The sequence below is a fragment of the Pleurodeles waltl genome, chromosome 4_1 (assembly GCF_031143425.1).
Source record: "Pleurodeles waltl isolate 20211129_DDA chromosome 4_1, aPleWal1.hap1.20221129, whole genome shotgun sequence".
In the NCBI taxonomy this organism is placed as follows: domain Eukaryota; kingdom Metazoa; phylum Chordata; class Amphibia; order Caudata; family Salamandridae; genus Pleurodeles; species Pleurodeles waltl.
This window is the reverse complement of record NC_090442.1, coordinates 807,240,007-807,262,858: the sequence shown is the minus strand read 5'-3', so window position 1 is coordinate 807,262,858 and position 22,852 is coordinate 807,240,007. Positions and strand designations below refer to the sequence as shown.

Below are 22,852 nucleotides of genomic sequence, written 5' to 3'. Positions count from 1 at the left end.
TTAGTGCCCGGTGAAAGTTTGGATCATGTCAGATGTTAGTGGTGCTGAGACGGAGCTCGCTCAAAGCTGGGCTGCCTTCTTGAGCGGATAGGCCATGCTCTGGTGTTTACTGTCATAGTTGCAACTGGTTTAAATAGGTGCATAGTTCAAATCATACACAAAAGAAGAGAGCAACCTAGTAAACCCTTGTAGCATTGGTATAGACTATTCTGAATGGGAATGGGCTAACAAGGTATTAAATTGTAAAGGGAGTATTTACATATATTCAACTTCAATCATTTGTCGAAAAGGTGACACTATAGATTCAAACATGACAATCAAATTTGTAATTCATGACAAAATAATGTCCTCAACTACATAAAAAAGAAAGAAGGCGCATACTAAGAAGAATTCAGGAACAGCTGAATTGTATTAAATAGAGGATCAAATACTGGAGTTACACATCATCATCAATGTTGCAAAAACAATTAGATAAGGTTTATAATAAACAAAGATTCATGTATGAAAAGTCCACTGAAAGTGTTATCAGTCCTCCACATATGATGATGTAGACCCAGAAATTGTACTTGGCTAGAGTGGGACTTGGAGTCGACGTTTCGGTCTCAAATGTACACAGCCTGAGAGACCATCTTCAGGACAAGAACATTTAAGGAAACATAACGAAGACCTCATACAAATTCGTAAGGAGATTGTGATAATATTGGTCAGCAATGAAAATTTATTAAGAGAGTCTAAAAGTTATACATTGTTACAGGTTATTTCAGTAAACTCTTTAATTGAGCCTGGCAAAATGAATAAATGTGTGCGGCATCTCTCATGTGTGGTTTGATACAATAATAGATACAATGCTGTTTTAAACTATCCACAATTACCGGAGTTGGGGAATAAATAATCAGTTTCATAAGAAGATAGAAAAATATATAAACTTTGGTTTAAGCACCCAGGCATTAGATAGCAAACAATGTACCCATTTATGTTTTTAAGGGCAGATGATAGTATTTATTATTTATACATACCAACTGCATGTGGAATTGTTTTATCATCTCCACTTGAAGATTTACAATGTCTCGATGGCATGCTTCCCTGCAACAAAAATAGGACTGAGTTCACTATGTATAAATATATATGTATATATAAATTTACCACAATGAAAATATTTAATGCCAAACACAAGTTTTTACACTCCAATACTCCTGCGGATCATCCATTTTTCGTTATTCTTTACAACATGACGCCTTAAGATTTTTTTATATTTTATTGAAGTTCAAATAAACTTTAAATAATTGGGGCAACTCAGAAGCATTACAAGGGACCTTATTAATAATTATTAATAATGCAAAGCTAGATATTCATTCCAACAAAAGTGTCACATGTGAAATAAATGGCCTACGGTAATCGCAAAATAACATGTCTCCTGAAATAAGTGCAACAGTCTGAAAGACTACTTAATTGCAGCATTCACCCCTTTTCCACTACCTCCAATTTGCATGTGTATTCCTTATCCTACCTCAAGTATCACATACAGTTTTACAGCAGTGTTCCCTCTGTGTTTACATTTATCTCAGCTGGCAGTCTGGATAGTGCCAATGGGTGACAATGCCTACATTTAAATAATCTCTAAGCAGGTTAACATGTTTGGACCCACAAGGATCTGCTGTTTTCCCCCTTTTTCAATATCTATTTGGCATCTTCTGGATGAAGACTTCACATATACATTGATGACACTAAGGTCTTGAAAGCACAGCGAGATTTAGTTTTGATCTCTGCAACTTTCAAAAGGTTGATGAATGGATGTGGTAGACATTCCCCTGGACTAATCCTTTTTTAGGTACAGGTTATGCGCCACTAAACCCCTCTAATCTCGAAGGACTCGTCAAACTGCAGATCAGGCAGTCCTTAAGGACACCACCCTCTGTGTACCCTGAGAGAGATGACCACAACTGGTTTTGCAACACTAAAGTTGCAAGAGGTTACCCCAAGCCCCTTCCTTCATCCATTTCCTATGTCATGGCAGTAGTCTTAGCCTTTTTGGGATACTGCAGCTGTACCCATTGGTGAAGGCTGCCACCCTCCCCTTTTAAATTAAGCCAACTGACTTGTGGCAAGCGGGTTATTTGGATTTTTCTTAACTAATGAAGACAGATGTTACTGAATACTATAGGTATTGGTTTTATAATGTCTGCAGCTTCAACGCACACAACAAAGGATTAAAAAAAAAATGCAATACACCTGTTACAACGACTATCTTTGGGTGATCATGAAAACCAGTTTGTGTAAAATGGTGAGTGCAAAACAAGAGTACGGCTGCGTCCACAGAGAAAAATGACTTAATCACCCACTTTTTAGTTCTATCCATCCTTCTTTGTGTCCAGGTCCTGAGTGGGGGGGGGGGGAAACAGACTCAGCAGCTACTGGTGAATGTACCTAGATGGCTTTATTTAGATAGTGGACCCCAGAGTGCATTCTGTTTAGAAGCCGAGGAAGCCTTCCCCCACAACTGCACAGTTGTTTTGCACATTTGGCAATCTCTTCAGCTAGCACTGTTAAGACCCTAGTAAATGGTACCCCTGGTCCCTAAGGCCTGAGGTACTAAGGAAAGTCTCTGAGGGCTGCAACACCAATTGTGCCACCCTCAGGGACCCCTCACCAAACTCACACAAGTGCTGCCAGTGCAGACTGCGTGTGCTGGTGCAGGCTATATTGAAAACACAACCTGCCACACACCACTGTGTGCCAGGTCCCCTATCACTGCATGTGCCACGTGCAAGTCAGCCCTAAAGCAGGGTGCATCAAGTTACATGTGAGGGCATATATGCATGAGCAGATATGCCCCTGCTATGTCTCTGTCGATTCTGAGACATAGTAAGTGCACAGTGAAGCCATTTTAAATGCTTGTGCTGGACACTGGTCATTGCCAGTCCCCCAGCTACATAACTGCTTCTCTGAATCCTGGGATGTTTGATACCAAACATCTCAGGATAATAAACCCTCACTGACCCCAGTGATGGATTTATTAAAACATGCACACAAACAGCACCTTAGAGGTGCTCATGCCTTATGCCTGCTCCCCAGCGGAAGTGGTCATAAGAAGGGTGTAGTCACCCTAAAGGTGGTCAGCCCATTGACTACCACCTGGTACTCCTTCTAATGCCCCCAAATTGAGTACTGAGGTTGCACCCGTGAACCCTAGAACTCAGATTTTGACAACCTAAGAAGACCCAGACAAAGAAGAGTTGCAGACGAGGAAAAGAAGCAGCAACTAACCTGGAACCAGTCCCTCCTCCGGCCTGCCTGCTGACCTCAAAGGATCCTGCACAAGAAGTCAACTCGTCTAGCCTTCATTAGAGACTCAAGTCTCCCATGGGCAGCGGACTTGCCCTGCAACATGAAACTCCAAAGAAAAGACTCTGCAGCTGCTGGACCCCGGAAACCTAACACCAGAATTGACCACTGCACCTGAATTCCACGACCCAAGGTGAAGCCAACTGACGCTGCATGCAGGACCCCAGCTGCCCAGAAACAGAGTCTGGTGTGGTGCCATCCATCTTAGACTGCACGCAGACCCTCTCTCCCACAGGCTTGTAGAGAGCGAAAATCCGACAGCCACAGCACCCACTTTACCGGTGACCCCTGAGCCCAGCTGAGGTGGATCACTGGTGCGAACGACGTCCCCCTGGCTCCTAAGAGCTCGAGTCCAACCTGGGTCCACCCCTGTCAGACTTCCCCACAACACCTGCAGTCTCAACACACAGTACCACCTGACCGCGAGTGCTCCTGGATGTGAAAACCCGATCCCTAAAGACACCCCTGCATCAGTCGCCCGAGGGCACAGGAGAAGAGGACCAAAGGTGCACCTACGTCCCCGAGCATCCAAATTCTACTTCCCAGCTACAGCCTGCAGCCTGTTTGTCACAGGGTCAAACTCCCATAGAAAACCATTGGACACCACACGCGTTACTGCATCTGGCCGCCTCACTGCCCCCCAGTGTGACTTGTTGGTGTACTTACCTTAACTCCCTGATATTAGCTTCATAAGTCGTTAACCCTGTGTTTACTAAACACTGCTTTTCCATAGGATAACATTGAGAGAACTCCGAAAATTGCACTGCCTATTCTCGAAACTGTACAGTATTTATGCTTGAAAGTCTACTTATCTGATTACAAAGTACTTGGGTTTGAAACATATATAAAAATAATATTTTTTTCTAAATTGGCCCCGGATTTATTCTAGTGTGTGTCTCATTTATTGCCTCTGGTTACTACAAATGCTTAGCACTACCCTCTGATAAGCCTTACTGCTCACCCACACTACCACAAATAGAGTATTAGTCCTACCCACTAAATGATAAAAGTGGTGTTTCTTTCACAAAAACGTGTAATGCTGGCTGGGCATCGTCTGTATGTGCAAATGTGTTGTACTTAAATAAGAGTCAACCTCCGACCTCATTTATAAGCTATACCTACACTGCACATACTCTGCCACCCAGGGGATCAAGGTGAGTAAGTAGTAACTTTCCATCACAGACCGAGTACCCAGTGCCTTGCAGACTTCATAGGTGCTTTCTTTAACACTTGTTAGCAGCATGTTTACATAAGCAATCTTGAAATGTATTAAGGTTTTAAAACCGGGCCACGTTTACTGTAAGGGTCCTATCTTGCTAAAATGCTTAACTCCCACTCCACTGAAAAACTAAGTACATACAGTTTTGTATGTCTATTTATGTTTTGGTGTACTCTACGTTTTTGGTTTTTTTTATTAACAAAAGTACATTGGACAAACATCCTATTTTTATCAGGTTACCCCCAGATTACCTATAGTTTACAGATGTAGGTTCTTGGCTTATTTCAAAATTTGGGGGGGAAATAAGGAGACTTACTGAGCTCTCACAGTGTAGACTCCCTATCATGATAGTGAAACACTCAATAAAAGGGTGTTTTCTGAGATTCCTTCTATAATAAAACATAGAAGGTGCTCCAAAATCTATTTTGAAAAGTGTAGGAGTTTCACAGTGATAGTCTTAGGGTCTCACCCAATCACTGCTATGTTACACTTACAAAGAGAATCCCACCGCTTAAAAATTAGAATGTTTCTGGAACCTGAAAACCAAAAGACACTAAAGAAGGCTTCCTCCTGCCCCAAAGGTTTCAGAGAAAATATGCTTTCAATTAAATCTCCAGAGCCTTAACTTTTTAGATTCCTCCACACCGCTTTCACTACAAACTTATCTAGTAGAACCCTAACCAATCCAGTGGCAATCTAACTACTGGTGAAATTGGAGAAGAGTCTCGCACTTTCCTCTAATCAAACATGTTTCTTTAACTGTCCAAACAACTCCATTACTGATGTTTCTAATACCCAGCCTATGGATTCACACCAATCAGTTGTCAAATGCATGAAAACAGTGTCACAGTACGGCGGATCTATCTAAGAGTGTCATCATATAAAGTGCAGAGCACAATCAGGTTATACTTGTTAACCACTGGATATCGAACGCCAAATGGGCTACCTTAGTGACATGTATGCTAAACCCATTTCTAGGTCACACCTTATGCATGGAACCACTAATGACTTAGTTAGAGCTGTGAGGTTTGAAAGTCCTTTTGACAAGTTCAGGTCACAGAACTTGATGAGACTGGATGAGATTTATGCTCATCAGTAGTCCTCATCTTGGACAAGCTAGGACTGAGGATTAACAGACAAAGATGCAGGAATGGCTCTTTTGAAACACTGCTTGATTCTGTACTCAGTTGCACTTTTTTTGCTTCCTGGGAATTGAAGTTGGCGATCCTTTGACGGACTTAGCCAGAGCCTGACAGACTTGTGGCACAACTGCAACATTTTCATGACCCTTCTATTCAGAGTTTGCACCCACCAACCTCGGAAAGAATCAGCTACCATCAGGCCAAAAGGCTTCAAAGCCAGTGAGGGATTTGGCTGTGGGCTAAATTTGGAGAATCATTTTGTTCTGGTCTCACCAGTCTTTCCTTCACTGGGTAAACCAGTATGACACGGAGATGTGAGAAAGGCCTTGACATCAAACATATACTTCTGCGGTAGGCTAGTTTCTCTTGGGTAACAAGGCATGACACCCTAAACTAAAACACATTCATAAATGTGGGAACTGAGTTTCTAACCAGCACTGGTAACAGTTAAAAACATAGTACACTCCTGCCTCCAACTGCATTTTTGAATACTTTTTCAGAGATTAAAGGTATTTGGAAGCATTATGTGCAACAGCCTTTTGGATAGTAAAGTTCAATCAACAAAGAGAGGGTTCATGACACTCAGTCAATTAAGTCACCTTTAAGAAGCTGTGTGACTGATGCATTTGTAGGGAAGAAAGGCAAAATTCCACCAAAAGTAGGTCAGTAGGGCAAAAATCTGAGGATGCAAATTGAAAAGAAACGTCTGGTAGGCTAAAACAAAGTGAGAGGACCTTTTACATGAGATGTCATTGTGATGAAGTCAGGGTTTGCCAAGAAGGGGCAGAGTGTGTGCTCCTAGGCCCTACACAGTTACCCCAGCCACTGTTATTTGAAGTGTAACAAGACAACAAATTCTGTTATCTGGGCTACAAAAGAATTGTTGTAAGACAACCACTACAACAGCTTTAAAACAGAAAACCGAGAGCATCCACACCTACTAGATCAACAAGAACTATAGAAGTTAAGCAACAACTAGGAAAATAAAGGTTAAATGGGGTCAGTAAAGAGGTCTGGGAAAGTTATTCAAGATTAGTGCCTGATTCTTTCCTTGGCGGTAAGGCTACTCCATCAAAACATCAAGATCATATGGCACATATGCTGGACCCGCTGCAGTAGAATGAATGCCTTGAACATCACCATATCCAGAACTGCACCAAATTATTAATGCGAGTGGGCTTCAGTTCTTATGGATAAAAGGTAAAACTGTGTATATTAAGAAGCTATAAGAAATCTATAACCTTGCTAAAATGAACTTGAAATCACTGCCATTTAGAAGCTACTCTCATCAGCTTTAATACACCCTGTCAAAACAGTATGAGTCTCAAGGCTTAATCAAAGTATAATATCCTTGCTTGGCCCAATAAAGGGAGGTCTTCAAAACGTGATCCAGACCACATACAATAGGAGATTACTTTAAGAGTTATACTGAACTTGACAGAAACTTCATATACTACGTCTAAAAGATAAGTACACTTGTTGGTGATGCAATAAAGCTAAGCCTTCATCTACAAAATTATTCTCCATGCACTGCGATGATTGCATGAAAGTCATTGCTTTTAGGAACAAAACAGAAGTATACTTTTTCTTAAATTACTGACATTACATTTGTTTTTCCTCTGGATACCATCTCTTTCAATATCACAAGGTTTGTGTAACAATACCTGGGGGTAGTTGCTAGGTCTAAATATTTCAGTAATAATGAGAATTTTAAAAAAACAGCATTGCAATTGTTATAATTACGTGTTTATCGCCTACCAATGACAGAGATGAAAGTATAAATGATTTCACAAGTTTGCATATTCCATTTCAAAGTATTTTTTTTAAGTATGGGGGCTTTAAAATGACAGTTTTTGTTAGCTGAAAATTAGTAAAACTATTTTATATGCTCCATTACCGGACATCCTCCACCGTCTCTTGAATCATATTTTTTATGAAATTGATCTGGATTGCTGTTAATGGTGCACTTGTTCTGTCGCCTTCAATGGCACCCACTATTTTTTCTGATAATGAACTGGCAACTCCAGCAGTGACCGACGGGGTTATCTTTGAACCTGTGACATGAAACAGATGATAATTAGTCTCTTCATGAAGGGGAAAAACAGTACCAGAAAAGCACAGCCAGAAGAATAGGATACTAAAATCGAACACCAATGTAAAAATACATGACCCAATCAATTCACAGAGCTTTTCACTGTGAGGAGTTTGACATGAATCCGGAATGGACACTGCTAACAGCAGAGAAACATTACATAAACAAAACACGAACAATTTTTCATACACTTTATTAACGCAGCATGTGATAAAACATATAATTCCAATAAAAATGTCACATTAAAAAAGGGAAAGAAATGCTTGTTTTGTGTTAAAAATGCTAAGTTCATGTTTAGTACAACTACTAGTGTGTCTTTTGATTGTCAATTCCATCATTTGTATGTCTTAGTTAGCAATGCGATCATTAACATAAGAACAAAGAGCACTCAATTGGATTGTGCTTCTAAATTCCTACCCATAATCAATGTATACAAAAATTGAAACTCTTACTCTAAAAACATAGCCACTATCTAGAGGCTGTTGAAGTGACACAGCTTGATTTTTCCTCTCCGTCAATGCTTTTAGGGGGGAGGGGAGGGTAACAGTGTGGACATAATGATCAATTTGAAAAAGATTCAGTGAACGAACCCAAGCATGAGCAAATGAAATACAAACGGAAAAGTAGGCCGTTCTTCTAAGTACCTCCCTAGACCCTTAGAACCCAACCAAACAGAAAACTGCTCAACTACACTTCTCGCCCATCCCTAAACAACAGGGTAAAGGTTCCTAAAAGTAACCTGAAGCACTTTTGCAGTGGTTCACATGTACCCTGCTACAAACAATTCCACAGTGGCCCTCCCTCAGTAAATTCAAGATGGAGAAACCCTTCTTCCATTGTACAGTGTGTATGTACCCACCCCCCAAACCACTTCTGAGGGTCAGCTAGCCGCCATCCCCCCCCCCCCCCCTCCAGCGGGTGTCTTGCCTGTCTGACAAGGAAGACAAAATAAGTAGGTCTGATCAGGTGTCATCTAATATCTGATTGTGACTGGGGAGACCGCTTCAAAGTAAATTAACTTTCTGTGCACAAAGCAACCGGTCTTCTTACTGGTCTTCTGCAGTGGTAGACTTGGAGTCATGTTTGTCTTGTTGCACTAGTGAATGGCCGAGTTGAGTCGTATTTCGTATGTGATATTTAACTTTCCATGGCATGCGTGTATTTTGGGATACTATATACTATGATCTTACAGGAGAGTTAAGGGACAAGTTACTTGCATTCAGCATACCTTATTTGGTCAAGACAATATCTAGTTGCAGATTCCTTACCTTAGAATTGTACCAGGCATCAGTCTGAATTCTGAGACTTTTCTCAAGGAGTGCCCCTGCGCGTCATTTGGTGGAGTTGATTAGCTCTGCATCTGTTGTCTTCCATGCCAGATATGACTTTGTGGGTCCTATTTAGGCAACACACCAGCGCTCTGGCGTTAGTTTCTTTTCACAACTTTCCACTCCAGATGCACAGAGCCATGAAGAACACTGATGCATCAAAACTAGGGCCCTGAAATGGAGTCCCTGTCCCTGGAAATCAGTTTGCATAGCGGGAAGGATGGGTGGGTAGGTAAGATATCTGCAACCAGATACTGTCTATACCAGATAAGGCATTCCCGAAGGCAACAGTAACTTGTCCATCTGATAGAGACATCTAGTTGCAGATTCCTTAGCTTAGAATAGATACCCAAGCAATACCATCCCTGGAAGTGGGTCTACGAGGTAAGACCATACTAGAAAGTCATGTGGGACCTAACAGACAAAATGCCTATCCCTATGGACCTGACTTTCCAGGCAGTACTGTTTGGTAAACATGTGCAGAGAAGCCCACTTTGCCACTTGACAGATGTTGAGGACTGGAACTCTTTGGTACGATCAAGATAGGACGCCAACACTCTTTTTGGGTCCAGGTGATGGAGTCCCTCCTCTTCCTTAATAAAATGTGGGGCCGCCTATAATGTAGGCAAGGTAAAGGATTGGCTTACATGGAAGGGCGTATTCATGTTAGGTAGAAAGGAGGCCATAGTGCGGAGCACCTCTTTGTCAGGATAGATGGAAATGCATGGCAGCTTAGATGACAATTGCAGCTCACTCACCCTGCGACAGATGCAATGGTCACAAGGAAGGCTGCTTTCAAAGTGAGTAGCCAGACTGGACAATTGTAGAGAGGATTGAAAGGTGCGCACATCAGAAATGTTAAAACTAAATTCAAATCTCCTTGGGGCATAATGAATGGAGCTGGAGGAAACATATGAGTGAGGCCTTTAAGGAACCTATTTAAAATTGGACACTTAAACATCGAAGGATGGTCAGGCAACTGCAAAAAAACAGAAATGGCAGACAGATAACCTTTGAGAGTGCCCATAGCAGAGCCCTGCTAGGCCAGAAAAAGGATAAACAACAAAACCTCAGAGATAAGGGCAAAAAGGGGGTCAACAGACGTGTTTGTGCACCATGCCCAAATTTCTTCGACAGGAATATACTGTTTTGGTAGAGGGACGCCTTGCTACCAAAATTACATTACACACTATGGGCAAAAGGTTAAGAGCTGTCAACTGCTGCAGCTCAACTTCCACACAAGAAGGCGGAGACTGGACAGGCTGAAGTGGACAACCCTCGCCTGTTGCTGCGACAGAAGCGCCTCCCGAAGGGGCAGTCTGATCGGAGGACTGATGGCCATGCTCAATAGCTCTGAATACCAGACTCTTCATACCCAATCCAGAGCCACAAGGATTACTTGGGCCCGGTTATTCTTGAGGACTCTGAGCAGAAGTGGTGTGAGTGGAAAGGCGTACAGGGGGCCTGAGTTCCACTTGACATGAAAAGCGTCGCCAAGCGATTGCTGTCTTGGAAAATCCAATGCGCAATACTGCTAACATTGCACATTATCTGTGGAGGTGAACAGATCTAACCAAGGCTCTCCCTACTGCTGAAAGAGACACTACACCACTTTCGGATGGACACGCCATGCGTGATCGACTAAGCATTGTTGGCTGAGTTTGTGCGCTCTGGAGTTCAGAGAGCCCACTAGATGTTGAACCACCAGGGAAATACCCTGTTGTTCCACCCACACCTAGAGGCGCAAAATCTTTTGACAAAGGGTCCACAACCAAACCCTGCATGTTGCAGTATCACATGGCCATGATGTTTTCTGTAAACACCTGCATTACCTTCCCCCTGAGGGAAGAAATGCTTTCAAAGCAAGTCTGATCACACAGAGCTCCGACAGGTTGATGAGGAATACAGACTCCACCAGAGACCAGAAAGCCTCTGATCTCCAACTCTACCAGGTGGCCACCCCTGTTGCATCTGTCACTACTGTCAGATCTGGTTGGAGGAAGGGAGACAGATCTGCCTCTGGCCCAACTGTGGATTGTTAGCCACCCCTGCAAGTCTCATGCAGGTCCCTCCAAGATCTGCACCATGCCAGAGAGAGTCCCGTGATGTTGCACCCATTGGAACTTCAGGTCCCACTGCAGAGCCTGCATATGCCATCTGGCAAGTGTTACTAGCAGGATATACAGGAGACCATGAGGTCCAGCAGCCTCAGTCATTCTCACCAAAATCCTGGCTATTGGCTGAAACATCAGTATCATAGCCTAAATATCCTGGACTCGCAGCTCGGGAGGAGAAGCCTGAAACTGCAGTGTCAAGAACAGCTCAGATGAAAGAGAGCATCTGAGATGGAGTCAGGTGTGACTTCGGCACGTTTATAGTGAACCCCAGCGAATGCAGGAGGTCTGTCGGAGTCTGGTGGTTGGAGACGAGAGCCTGGGGCAAGGATGTCTTCAATAGCCAGTTTTTGAGATAGGAGAAGACTGAAACCCCTCGTAGGAAAGTAGCATCTTTCTGACATAGTTACCCCCACATTTTGAATGGCATCAGTGTGTTTAGACTGTAGTGCAATGGGATCCTGCTAATTTGGACCCCAGTGTCTGTGCTCTCCCCTCTAAATTTGGTTGCTGGTAAACATTTACACCCCACAACTGGCATACTTGTGCACCCATGTAAGCCCTAGTATATGGTATTTAGGTACCCAGGGTATTGGTACACCAGGGGTCTCACATGGGCTGCAGCATGTAATATGCCACCCATGGGAGCCCATGCAAACCATGTCTGCAGGCCTGCCATTGCAGCCTGCATAAAATGGTGAAAGGCTTCCCTTATATCATGGTCACTGCCATTGGATACTGTAAGATATCCCTTTGGTAGGCCCTTTAGCCCAAGGGCAGGGTAAATGTCCCCAAGTGTGAGGGGCATACCCAAACCCAAGACTCCATTCCCTGGGCTTTGTAAGTGCGGGGAAGCCATCCTAAGGTATTTAATGGACACTGGTCAACACGAGTGCTTCAAATACATAATAGCTTCTCTGGACCGATGCATGTTTGGTAACAAACATGTTGGAATCATGCAAATACACAGATTTCAGCTTTAGCTGCACGGTCCATGTACTCTGGGGGCTCATTAGAGGATCCCCTCCAGTTCTGCCTGTGCACCCTTATGGGGTCTGGCTGCCAGCCCACGCTTCTGCCAACCCCAGACACTGTTCTGCCCTCCTGCTGATGGGCATAAGCAGGGGAAGGCAGAACAAAGGATTTCCTGCAAGGGAGAGGTGTGACCACCTCACCCTTTGAAATAGGTGTCTATGGGCTGGGGGTGGGATGGCCTCTGAGTGCCACCAGACTGCTTTGAAGAGCATATTTGGTGCCCTCCTTGCATAATCTGGCTTGCACCAGTTCGGGAACCCCGGGCTCCCGCTCTGGCATGAAACTACACAAGGAATGTGCACAGAGCTCTGCCAGGTGGCCGGTTGATTCTGCCATTTTGGAAACAAGGTGGGCAGAGGCTCCTGGGAGCATCAGACCGGTTAGGCCAGGTAGATGACGCCCTAGACCCCCTCTGTTAGGTGGGTCACTACAGAGAGTGACCAACCCATTTTGGGGATTTGTCAAACAAGACTCTTCAAGGAACTCTCTGCAAGACATGTTCTGCCCCTGGCCTCCAGAACCACTGCTGGTTTGCTTTTGGAACTGAAACAAGACTGTATCCAGTTGGGAGGCCTCCCACTGCAACATTGTTTCTCCAGCTCCTGCAAGATTTCTGCAACAGCCGTAGCTGTACATCCTCCAGGGTCACAAGGACTCTGCCTGAATCTAAGAAGCAAGAATGAATCTCCGTTGGAGTGAAGAAGTCACTCCCCTGCTCCGCAGGCACCTCAAGAGGATGTACAGCTGGTGGATCCTGCTGGTCCCATGCCTGCTGGTCCCATGTACAACGTAAATGCTCTACTCACAGGTGGTGGTTATGTGGTCCTCTCCAGGTCCAAATTGTCTTCTAACCGACTTGGGAGACGGTGGACCCTTGCTGCAGCTACTGGAACGGAACTCCTGTGCAACATGACTGCTGCTCTTCCCAAGGCTTGTTGGCTCTTTCTCCAAGAGATCTTCAAGCACCAAGAAGCCCATGCCTCCCGAACTCTGCAACTCCAAGATCAGCTTCCACTCAGCAGCTCCTGTGACGTGGGACTCCTGTTTTGTTTTGCTGCTGAGGCCTCTCTGTGACTCCTTGTGCCTGCTGTCAGTGGGTCACTGTAGGAAGCTGGCTCTGTATGTACTATTTCAAAGTAAGAAATAGCATGCAGAGTCCAAGGGTTCCCCTTAGAGGTAAGATTGTGGCAAAAAGAGATAATTCTAATGCTCTATTTTGTGGTAGTGTGGTCGAGCAGTAGGCTTATCAGAGGGTAGTGTGGGAGAATGGGAGACCCAGGGGTCTCTTCAGCGAAGCAGGCAGGCAAGGGGGGGGCTCCTCGGGGTAGCCACCACCTGGGCAAGGGAGAGGGCCACCTGGGGGTCGCTTCTGCACTGGAGGTCAGATCCTTCAGGTCCTGGGGGCTGTGGGTGCAGTGGCTTTACCAGGTGTCGGGTTCTTAGAAGCAGGCAGTTGCGGTCAGGGGGAGCCTCTGGATTCCCTCTGCAGGCGACGCTGGGGAGGCTCAGGGGGGTCAAACTCTGGCTACTCACAGGGTCGCAGTCGCTGGGGAGTCCTCCCTGTAGTGTTGGCTCTCCACAGGTCGAGCCGGGGGCGTCGGGTGCAGAGTGGAAAGTCTCACGCTTCCGGCGGGAAACGTGAGGCCTTTAAAGTTTGTTTCTTTGTTGCAAAGTTGTTTCTTCTTTGGAGCAGAGACGCTGTCCTCGGGAGCCCTTGGTCCTTTTAGATGCAGGGTAGTCCTCTGAGGCTTCAGAGGTCGCTGGACCCTGGGGGACGCGTCGCTGGTGCAGTTTTTCTTGAAGTGGGGAGACAGGCCGGTAGGGCTGGGGCCAAAGCACTTGGTGTCTCCGTCTTCTCTGCAGGGCTTTCAGGTCAGCAGTCCTTCTTAGTCTTCAGGTTGCAGGAATCTATCTTGCTAGGTTCTGGGAGCCCCTAAATACTCAAGTTAGGGGTGTGTTTAGGTCTGGGTGGTTGGTAGCCAATGGCTACTAGCCCTGAGGGTGGCTACACCCTCTTTGTGCCTCCTCCCTGAGGGGAGGGGGGCACATCCATAATCCTATTGGGGGAATCCTCCATCTGCAAGATGGAGGACTTCTAAAAGTCAGAGTCACCTCAGCTCAGGACACCTTAGGGGCTGTCCTTACTGGCCAGTGACTCCTCCTTGTTTTTCTCATTATCTCCTCCGGCCTTCCGCCAAAAGTCGGGCCGTGGCCGGAGGGGGCGGCCATCTCCACTAGCTGGAGTGCCCTGGGGCGCTGTAACAAAGGGGGTGAGCCTTTGAGGCTCACCGCCAGGTGTTACAGTTCCTGCAGAGGGAGGTGAGAAGCAACTCCACCCAGTCCAGGCTTTGTTACTAGCCACAGAGTGACAAAGGCACTCTCCCCATGTGGCCAGCAGCATGTCTGGTGTGTGGCAGGCTGGTAAAACTAGTCAGCCCACACTGGAAGTCGGGTATGTTTTCAGGGGGCATCTCTAAGATGCCCTCTGGGGTGTATTTCACAATAAAATGTACACTGGCATCAGTGTGCATTTATTGTGTTGAGAAGTTTGATACCAAACTTCCCAGTTTTCAGTGTAGCCATTATGGTGCTGTGGAGTTCGTGTATGACAGACTCCCAGACCATATACTCTTATGGCTACCCTGCACTTACAGTGTCTAAGGTTTTGCTTAGACACTGTAGGGGCATAGTGCTCATGCACCTATGCCGTCACCTATGGTATAGTGCACCCTGCCTTAGGGCTGTAAGGCCTGCTAGAGGGGTGACTTATCTATGCCATAGGCAGTGTGAGGTTGGCATGGCACCCTGAGGCCATGTCGACTTAGTCATTTTCTCCCCACCAGCACACACAAGCTGGCAAGCAGTGTGTCTGTGCTGAGTGAGGGGTCCCCAGGGTGGCATAAGACATGCTGCTGCCCTTAGAGACCTTCCCTGGCATCAGGGCCCTTGGTACCAAGGGTACCAGTTACAAGGGACTTACCTGGATGCCAGGGTGTGCCAATTGTGGAAACAAAGGTACAGTTTTAGGGAAAGAACACTGGTGCTGGGGCCTGGTTAGCAGGCCTCAGCACACTTTCAAATCATAACTTGGCATCAGCAAAGGCAAAAAGTCAGGGGGTAAACATGCCAAGGAGGCATTTCCTTACAGTCGCTCATAGGGGCTCCTTTGACTCTGGCTGGCTTACTTTCCTGCTGAAGGCCTGTCCTGACACCCCTCCAATGGTCGAGTCACCAGGACATGGCTTGTCCCCCAAAACCTGCAATGTTCCATGCATCAGCTATTTGCAATTGCTTGTTGGTGGTCCTGCTGGCCAGTCTGCTGGCTCCTTGATCCATGAGGATGGTGGATCCCACGTCGCCGGCCATGGAGAGACTGGGCAGCATGCGCAGCATGGTGGCTGGAGGGGAATGAGTGTGACTGGGCGCCCCCCCCCCCCCTTCTATAGCCATGAAAGCGGCAAAAAGAAAACTGAGAGGGACTAGGGCCTACTGCGATGCCCAAGGACCTGGCTGTAGCACAAGAATTGTCCGAAGAGACTGGTGATATCAAAGGGCATGTCCATAACGTTAGCTTGGACAGCCCCCGAAAAGCCAGACTTCCTCAACCAGACGTGGCGCCTTAAGGCCACTGTCGAAGCAACTGCTCTGCCCAGTGAGTTGGTCGTGTCCAGTCAACACTGGATTGTGAACTTAGCTGTATCTCTCCCATAGCAGCTGCTTGGGAAAGTAAAACCAGGGCCTTCTCTGGGATCTGTGGCAGCACTTACGTAACCCTATCCAACAGCGTGTGGGAATAATGTCCGAAAAGGCATGCAGTATTCATGGACCGCAATTCCAGGCTGGCAGAAAACATCTACTTCCCAAGTGTGCTCAGCCTCTGCATTCCCTATCCGGGGGTCCGGAAGGGAACGCATCTGGGAGGTGGAGGTTTGAATAAGTAAGCTCTCAGGGATGGAGTGTTGTGTCAGGAAACCTGGGTCACCCAGTGCAGGGCGATGGTGGTGGGCATTTGTCCTGTTTACAGGAGCCCCTGTGCTGGGTTTGGACCACGTACCCAGTAGGACATCCGTAAGGGCTTCATTAAAGGGAAGCAGGTGTTCAGAGGATGAAGCCACAGGCTGAAGCACCTCGGTCAGGAGGTTAGTCCTGTCTGCCACCAAAGGCAGCTCAAGGCCAAGGACCTCAGCTGCTCTCTGCACCATCACTGAATTATGAAGTTTACTCCTCTGTAGCCATGGTAGGGGGAGAGAGCTTTACCCAGGTCCGTACACCAGTCCATGGGATCATGGAGCTAGTATTCCAAAGGGTCTAGCAACTCCTCCCATTTCTCAACTTGACCTAGCCCATAGGAATAAGGCTCAGGACCCGATATAGGGGGCAAGGCCACTGACAGCACCAGTATCGTACAACGCCCATCCGGCTCCGTGTCTGAGTTGGCAGTGAGGATGGGGGCAGTGCCACCCAGAGGCACAGGCGGTGCCAGGAGCGTCCACTTTGGGACCGACACCGGGAAAGGATTAGGTGGTACGACCGGCGTCGGTCCGGAACCAGAAATGGATCCATGGGTGCTCCCCAGAGCAGAGGCTCAAGCCACAGGCAAAGAACCCGAAAGAGTCCCTTCTGACTATGCGGGGCCCAAAGGCATGATAGAGTCAGAATGTCTAAAAACAAAGCCCATGGTCACATAAAACTCCTTAGGTTGGGCAGGGGTCACTCCAGCACCCAAAAACTCAGGGACGGGCAGAGTCGGCCCAGACACAGACTCCACAGAGGTGTTTTGTAGCCATTTTAGTTATAGCTCCATGCATGTTAGTTTAACACACTAGGCCGCTGTGCACTTTGACCTAGATATATTTTATTCGGCTTCGCATTGTTATTTTTACAATAACCAGTTTTACGGTCTTGTTTTATTTTCATCTATCTATCTGTTTTTGCTTAGCCCAGCACTGTGTTCTCAAACAAGACATTCTTGATCACTTTGTGCTTCAGTCAAGGCTACAGTTTGGTACATTGCCGGTGAACGTGGTAGAAGTTTAGTTTCCAACATTCGTAGAAAATACACATCCTTACGTAGGGACATTTTCTTAGAACATCAGCTGTGTTATTATAAAAACACTTCTTAGTCCCATTACACGTTAAGAGGGAGATTTCAGCCAGGGAACCACCACTGTATGCTGATTGCTTCGCTGCAGATGCTAACGCAGACTACAGGCCTTTGCTCAGGTATGCGGGTTGGTGTCCTCCCGGGGGAACCTGAAAGGCAGAATTAGAGTTTAATATGCTGTGCTCAGATTATGACTTAGATAGGAAATAGTCCATAAATCCTAGTGGCAATATATAGCATTATTCTTATGCTTCACTCTCCTCATCACCATTTTAATATTCTCATGTTGTGTCGTCCTGGTTATTGCAGCTCACGCTTTGCTATCTAAAATGCAGTTGTTTTATCAAACAAGTCATTAAAACTCATACTGCTTCTTATTGTAATTTATATATGAGACCGAACTGTGAATGAGAGAACCCGATGCGCCGAAACGCCAGGCTAAAATCAGCTTTGGAGACCACTCCATCAAAGCCTTCAGATTCATGGCCCGGCACTCAGAGCACAACTTTGGGTCTTGGTCGCTCTCCAGACACCAAAGGCACACGAGGCGTGGATCCGTCACACACATACCCCGATGGCAGGATCTGCAGAGCTTGTAATTGGTCTTACACAAAGACATTGCTTGACACACCAGCTTCGACAAAAGTAAAAAAAAAAAAAAAAAGACCACTTAAAAAGTGACTGAGGTGTTGCTCTTTCTTCAGATCAGCGCTGGCTGGCACAGAAAGTAAAGAACTGACATCAGCGCGCGGGGGTGGTGCTTATATAGGATCCACAGTGCCATATCTGGCACAGACGATACCAACGATGGACAGGGAGCCAAATCAATGCCACCCAATTGCACGCAGGGGTACTGCTTGAGAAACCTTTCTGGCTCTAGACTGACACCTGAAGAAATTCTAAGGTAAGGAATCTGCAACTAGATGACTATCAGATTATGCCAATTAGAAGTAAGCCAAGTTTTAGGTGAAGCGAACATGCACTGGTGCTTAGCAGTGCACAGAATCAAAAACACAGCAGCATCAGTCTACAAAAAAATGGGTGTGGCCATGCAAAAAGAGGAACTTTCTTCCACAGCTGGACTCTTCTGTAAGTAAACACTGGAGAGCAATAATATTGACAACAACTCAAGATGTGAGTGATTCAGAAAGAGCTTAATGGTCACCAATGTTGAAATATGTTGACAGGTTAAGCTGTACGAGGAGGCAGGTATGATTATTTAGTTGTAGACCTCTACTGTGTCAGTGACTCATTAGGTGGGTGCTGCATGTGCACTACACTAGGGATAGGAGATATTGCCTGATGTTGAGTACAGAAAAAAAGTAGGACTAGCATAGCCCCCCCGGTGCAAAGAGTACTCCACCGAAAATAAGCCAAAGTTACGTTTGCAGGGGATGACCTGACTGGTGGGTGGCTCGTTCTTGTTTTTCTCATTATCTCCTCTGGACTTGTAACCAAAAGTGGGGGCTGTGTCCTGGGAGGTGGGCATCTCCACTAGCTGGAGTGCCCTGGGGCATTGTAACACAAAGCCTGAGCCTTTGAGGCTCACTTCTAGGAGTTACAGTTCCTGCAGGGGGGAAGGTGTTAAGCACCTCCACCCCGTGCAGGCTTTGTTTCTGGCCTTAGACAGCACAAAGGCTCTCACCCCATGGGGTCAGAAACTTGCCTCATTGAGAGGCTGGCACAGACCAGTCAGTCCTGCCCTCTGTGTGCATTTTTTTAAATAAATCCACCACTGGCATCAGTGTGGGTTTATTATTCTGAGAAATTTTATACCAAACTTCCCAGTATTCAGTGTAGCCATTATGGAACTGTGGAGTTCGTTTTGACAAACTCCCAGACCATTTATTTAATATGGTCACACTGTACTTACAATGTCTAAGAATGGACTTAGACACTGTAGGGTCATATTACTCATTCAGCTATGCCCTCACCTGTGGTATAGTGCACCACTGCTTTAAGGCCTGCTAGAGGGGTGACTTACCTATTCCACAGGCAGTATTTTGTCTGCATGGCATCCTGAGGGGGATGCCATGTCGACCTTGCCTTTGTCTCACCACCAACACACACAATCTGCAATGTCAGTGTGCATGCGTTAGGTGAGGGGTCACTTAGGGAGCACAACACATGCTGCAGCCCTTAGTGACCTTCCCTGGTCACAGGGCCCTTGGTACCGGTGGTACCTTTTACAAGGGACTTATCTGTGTGCCAGGGGTGTGCCAATTGTGGAAACAATGGTACATTTTTTGTGAAAGAACACTGGTGCTGGGGCCTGGTTAGCAGGATCCCAGCCCACTTCTCAGTCAAGTCAGCATCAATATCAGGCAAAACGTGGGGGATAACTGCAACAGGGAGCCATTTTCCTACATCAACCTTTAACCAACATGATGAAAAGCTTTCCCGCCAACCAAGAGCATGGCGGCGATGAAGAAAGGTGTAACTGCATACTTCAACAAACACAACAAAAATCTCTTTAAAGCTATTATCTTTAGTTTTTATCATCTGACCTGTTTACAGATGGAATGAGATAAAATAAACCACTGTATTCTACACTAATATAAGAAATGTAAACTTGCCAGTGGGTGGGCCTAGGCAAGAAGATGACCAGCAAGGCCCAGGGGACTAACCCAAGGAGGGGAGTCCACAGTGACCCTCAGCAGTCGGGAGAGTCACCAGAAGGAGTCACAGCCACCACAGGCAACCCACTCGCAGCAGGCACAGCAAGTCGCGGTGAGGCCCAGTCAGTACACCTGGAGTGAAATCCCATGTCGCTGGAGCAGCAGAGAGGAGACTGTGCTTTGCAGGAGGGAGTCCTGGGGCTACATGGAGCCTTAAGATCCCTTGGAGTAGGAGCAAACAAGCCTCTTGGTAGCTGCTAAAGTCATGGGGCACAGGGGTACTGTCCTGCAAGGAGAGGCAAGGACTTACCGTCTCCCAAGTTGAACAGCTTTCAGAGAGGATCAAGGGGGCTGCTCAAGACCACCAACTGTGATGCAGGATCCACGCAGATCCATGCAACCAGTCGTCATTGCAGTTGGTGCCTGCAGATGCACAGGAGAGACGTCTTGACTCCAAGGGAGATTTCTTCTTACTTCTTGGTGCAGACTCAGTCTCATCGACCTCAGGAGGATGCACAGCCGGGGAAATGTTGCAGCTGCTGGAAGGAGCCAGAGAAACAAGGTTGCAAAGCGGAGTCTTCATGGGAGTTGCAGATTGTTGGTTATTGATGAGGCCAGTTACGGTTTCAGTGGCCAGAAGTTTAAGTAAAGGATGCAGAGGAGTCCTGGTGGAATCTCCACGTCAAATCGGAGGACCCACCGATGAGGGAGACCCTAAATAGCCCTAAAAGGGGGTTTGGTCACCTGCAAGGTGACCATCTATCAGGAGGGGGCTGTGACATCACCTGCCTGACCTGGCCACTCAGATGCTCTCAGGGGCCTCTACCCATCTTGGATTAAAGATAACAGAATCGAGTGACCACCTGAAAGAGCTCTGGGCACCACCCCTGAGGTGGTGGGGTCCAGAGCTCCTTCAGGTGGCCACTCGATTCTGCCACCCCTGGGATGGTGAATGGACAGGGGAGTAGTCACTCCCCTTTCCTTTGTCCACATTCGCGCCAGAGCAGCGACCAGGGAGGTCCCTGAACTGGAACAAACCGGTTTAATGCAAGGAGGGCACCAAATGTGCCATTCAAAGAAAACCGGTGGCTTGGGGAGGCTACCCCTCCCAAGCCGTGCAACACCTATTTCCAAGTGAGAGGGTGTTACCTCCCTCTCCCACAGGAAATCCTTTGCTCTGCCTTTCTCTGCCTGAGTTGGACAAGCAGCAGGAGGACAGAAACCTGTCTGAGGGGTGGCAACAGCGCAGGCTGTGTGGAAAACTCCAGAAGACTGGTAGGAACAATGCTGGGGTCCTCTAAGGACCCCCAGGGTGCATGGAATCACACAACCAATACTGTCAACAGTATTAGGGTATGATCCCAGGTGTTTGGCAAGATGTGGCTGAGGTTAGCAGCGATGCGATGGCATGGTACAGCATAGGATGGATGGATGGCTGGCTGGCTGGAATGTTCCCCTATAACATAGCTAGAAGTAGTCTGTTGTTTTATAATAAAATGTGTTGTTGTTCTGAGAACTGGCCTGACGTGATAAAACATTTTTACGGTGTAGGGTAGACATTGTTCTCTTTGGACCAGAAACAGCTTCATACAGTGTTGGGCTGAATACAAGATGAAATGTTGTGCAAAGGAACCAATACATTTTCAGTAGAAGGGCAACTGATAAAAATAATAATAAAACAGCACGGCTAAAGTGAAGCGTTTGCTAAAATAATAAAAGGAATACAATGAAATGCGTCTAGGTGAAAGGGCACAGTCCCAGAGATAAAATAAGTGTGGCCATGTAAAGTGATAAAATAACTCCATGACAAAGCTGAACTAAATCCTGCTTTCTCTCAAGTTCTTATTGTATTGTTTTGAAAACTGATGACATGAGGTCCCCACAACTGATCGTTGGCAGACCTTCCGAAGAGCCTCCATTTTTGGAATCAGAAACAACTCGGTTATATGAAGTCAGGTTTTTGCAGCCTTCTCACATGCACTGCATAAACAATGACATTATTTCTTTAGAAAACCGATGGATCCTTCAAAGGGCAAGTTAGATTTTCCTAACTTAAAAGTATTACACACCATTTCTAACAACTTTACTTTGTCATGTGGGTTTCCCAGCGTCTAGTTAGCCACAATATAGGTCTTTGCTACCAAATGCAATTCATTAGTAAGTGAATTCATTTACAATTTTAGTTGGACTCCAAAGCAAATTCATCCTAGAATCTGGAGAAAGTTTCAGTTCCAAAATATCGTTTCGTGCTTAATTAGCTTTATTGTTAGTATCACAAGGAGTACAGAAAATACTAATGAAATGCAGTTCCACTGCATGTTCATAAAAATGGCCTCATGCCCTCAACTTTGCAGAAGCACTGACATTATCTTAGAAGCAGTGACCTGAAATTGTGTGCTTTGTAAAAATGACTTGGCCTAGGATCAGTAGTTCTTAAAGTTTTGACTAATGTGGACCCCCACCTTAATCATTTCTAGAAGCCAGGGATCCCGGTCTAAACATTTTCAATGATTGAACCACAAAACAATACCCGAAAAATACAGAAACGAGCATTCATCAACCAAAAATACAAAGGATGAAACATTTTATTTAATTCACAAAAATGAATTAAAAAATAAATCAAAATGTTAATTTTGATAAGAAGGTTGGAGCTTTTCTAAATTCAATTGACATCACTCACTATCATACTATAATCTGTTTATTGCCTTGCAGTGCTACCATTAATCAATCTCAGGCTACTAATTACATTTTTATCCTCCGTTAGACCTGACAGCCTTAGGGCGGTCATCCCTCAACTTTTTGCCTGCCACTCTCCATTTTTCTGATCCTGTTTGTGCTGGTTTTAGAACTCTGTACAC

General features: G+C 45.9%; 1 protein-coding gene across 2 annotated transcripts in view; it reads right to left on the bottom strand.

The window, feature by feature from the left end:
• Positions 1–22,852, bottom strand: part of LOC138288185 (protein NEDD1-like) — a 257,865-nt gene that overhangs the window by 28,950 nt on the left and 206,063 nt on the right. For both annotated transcript variants that reach the window (XM_069229526.1, XM_069229525.1), the window contains 2 exons: positions 7,601–7,757; positions 1,017–1,083 (listed from right to left, as the gene is read on the bottom strand). In XM_069229526.1, the coding sequence (XP_069085627.1) occupies positions 1,017–1,083; positions 7,601–7,757 (224 nt within the window). The remainder of the gene's footprint in view (positions 1–1,016; positions 1,084–7,600; positions 7,758–22,852) is intronic.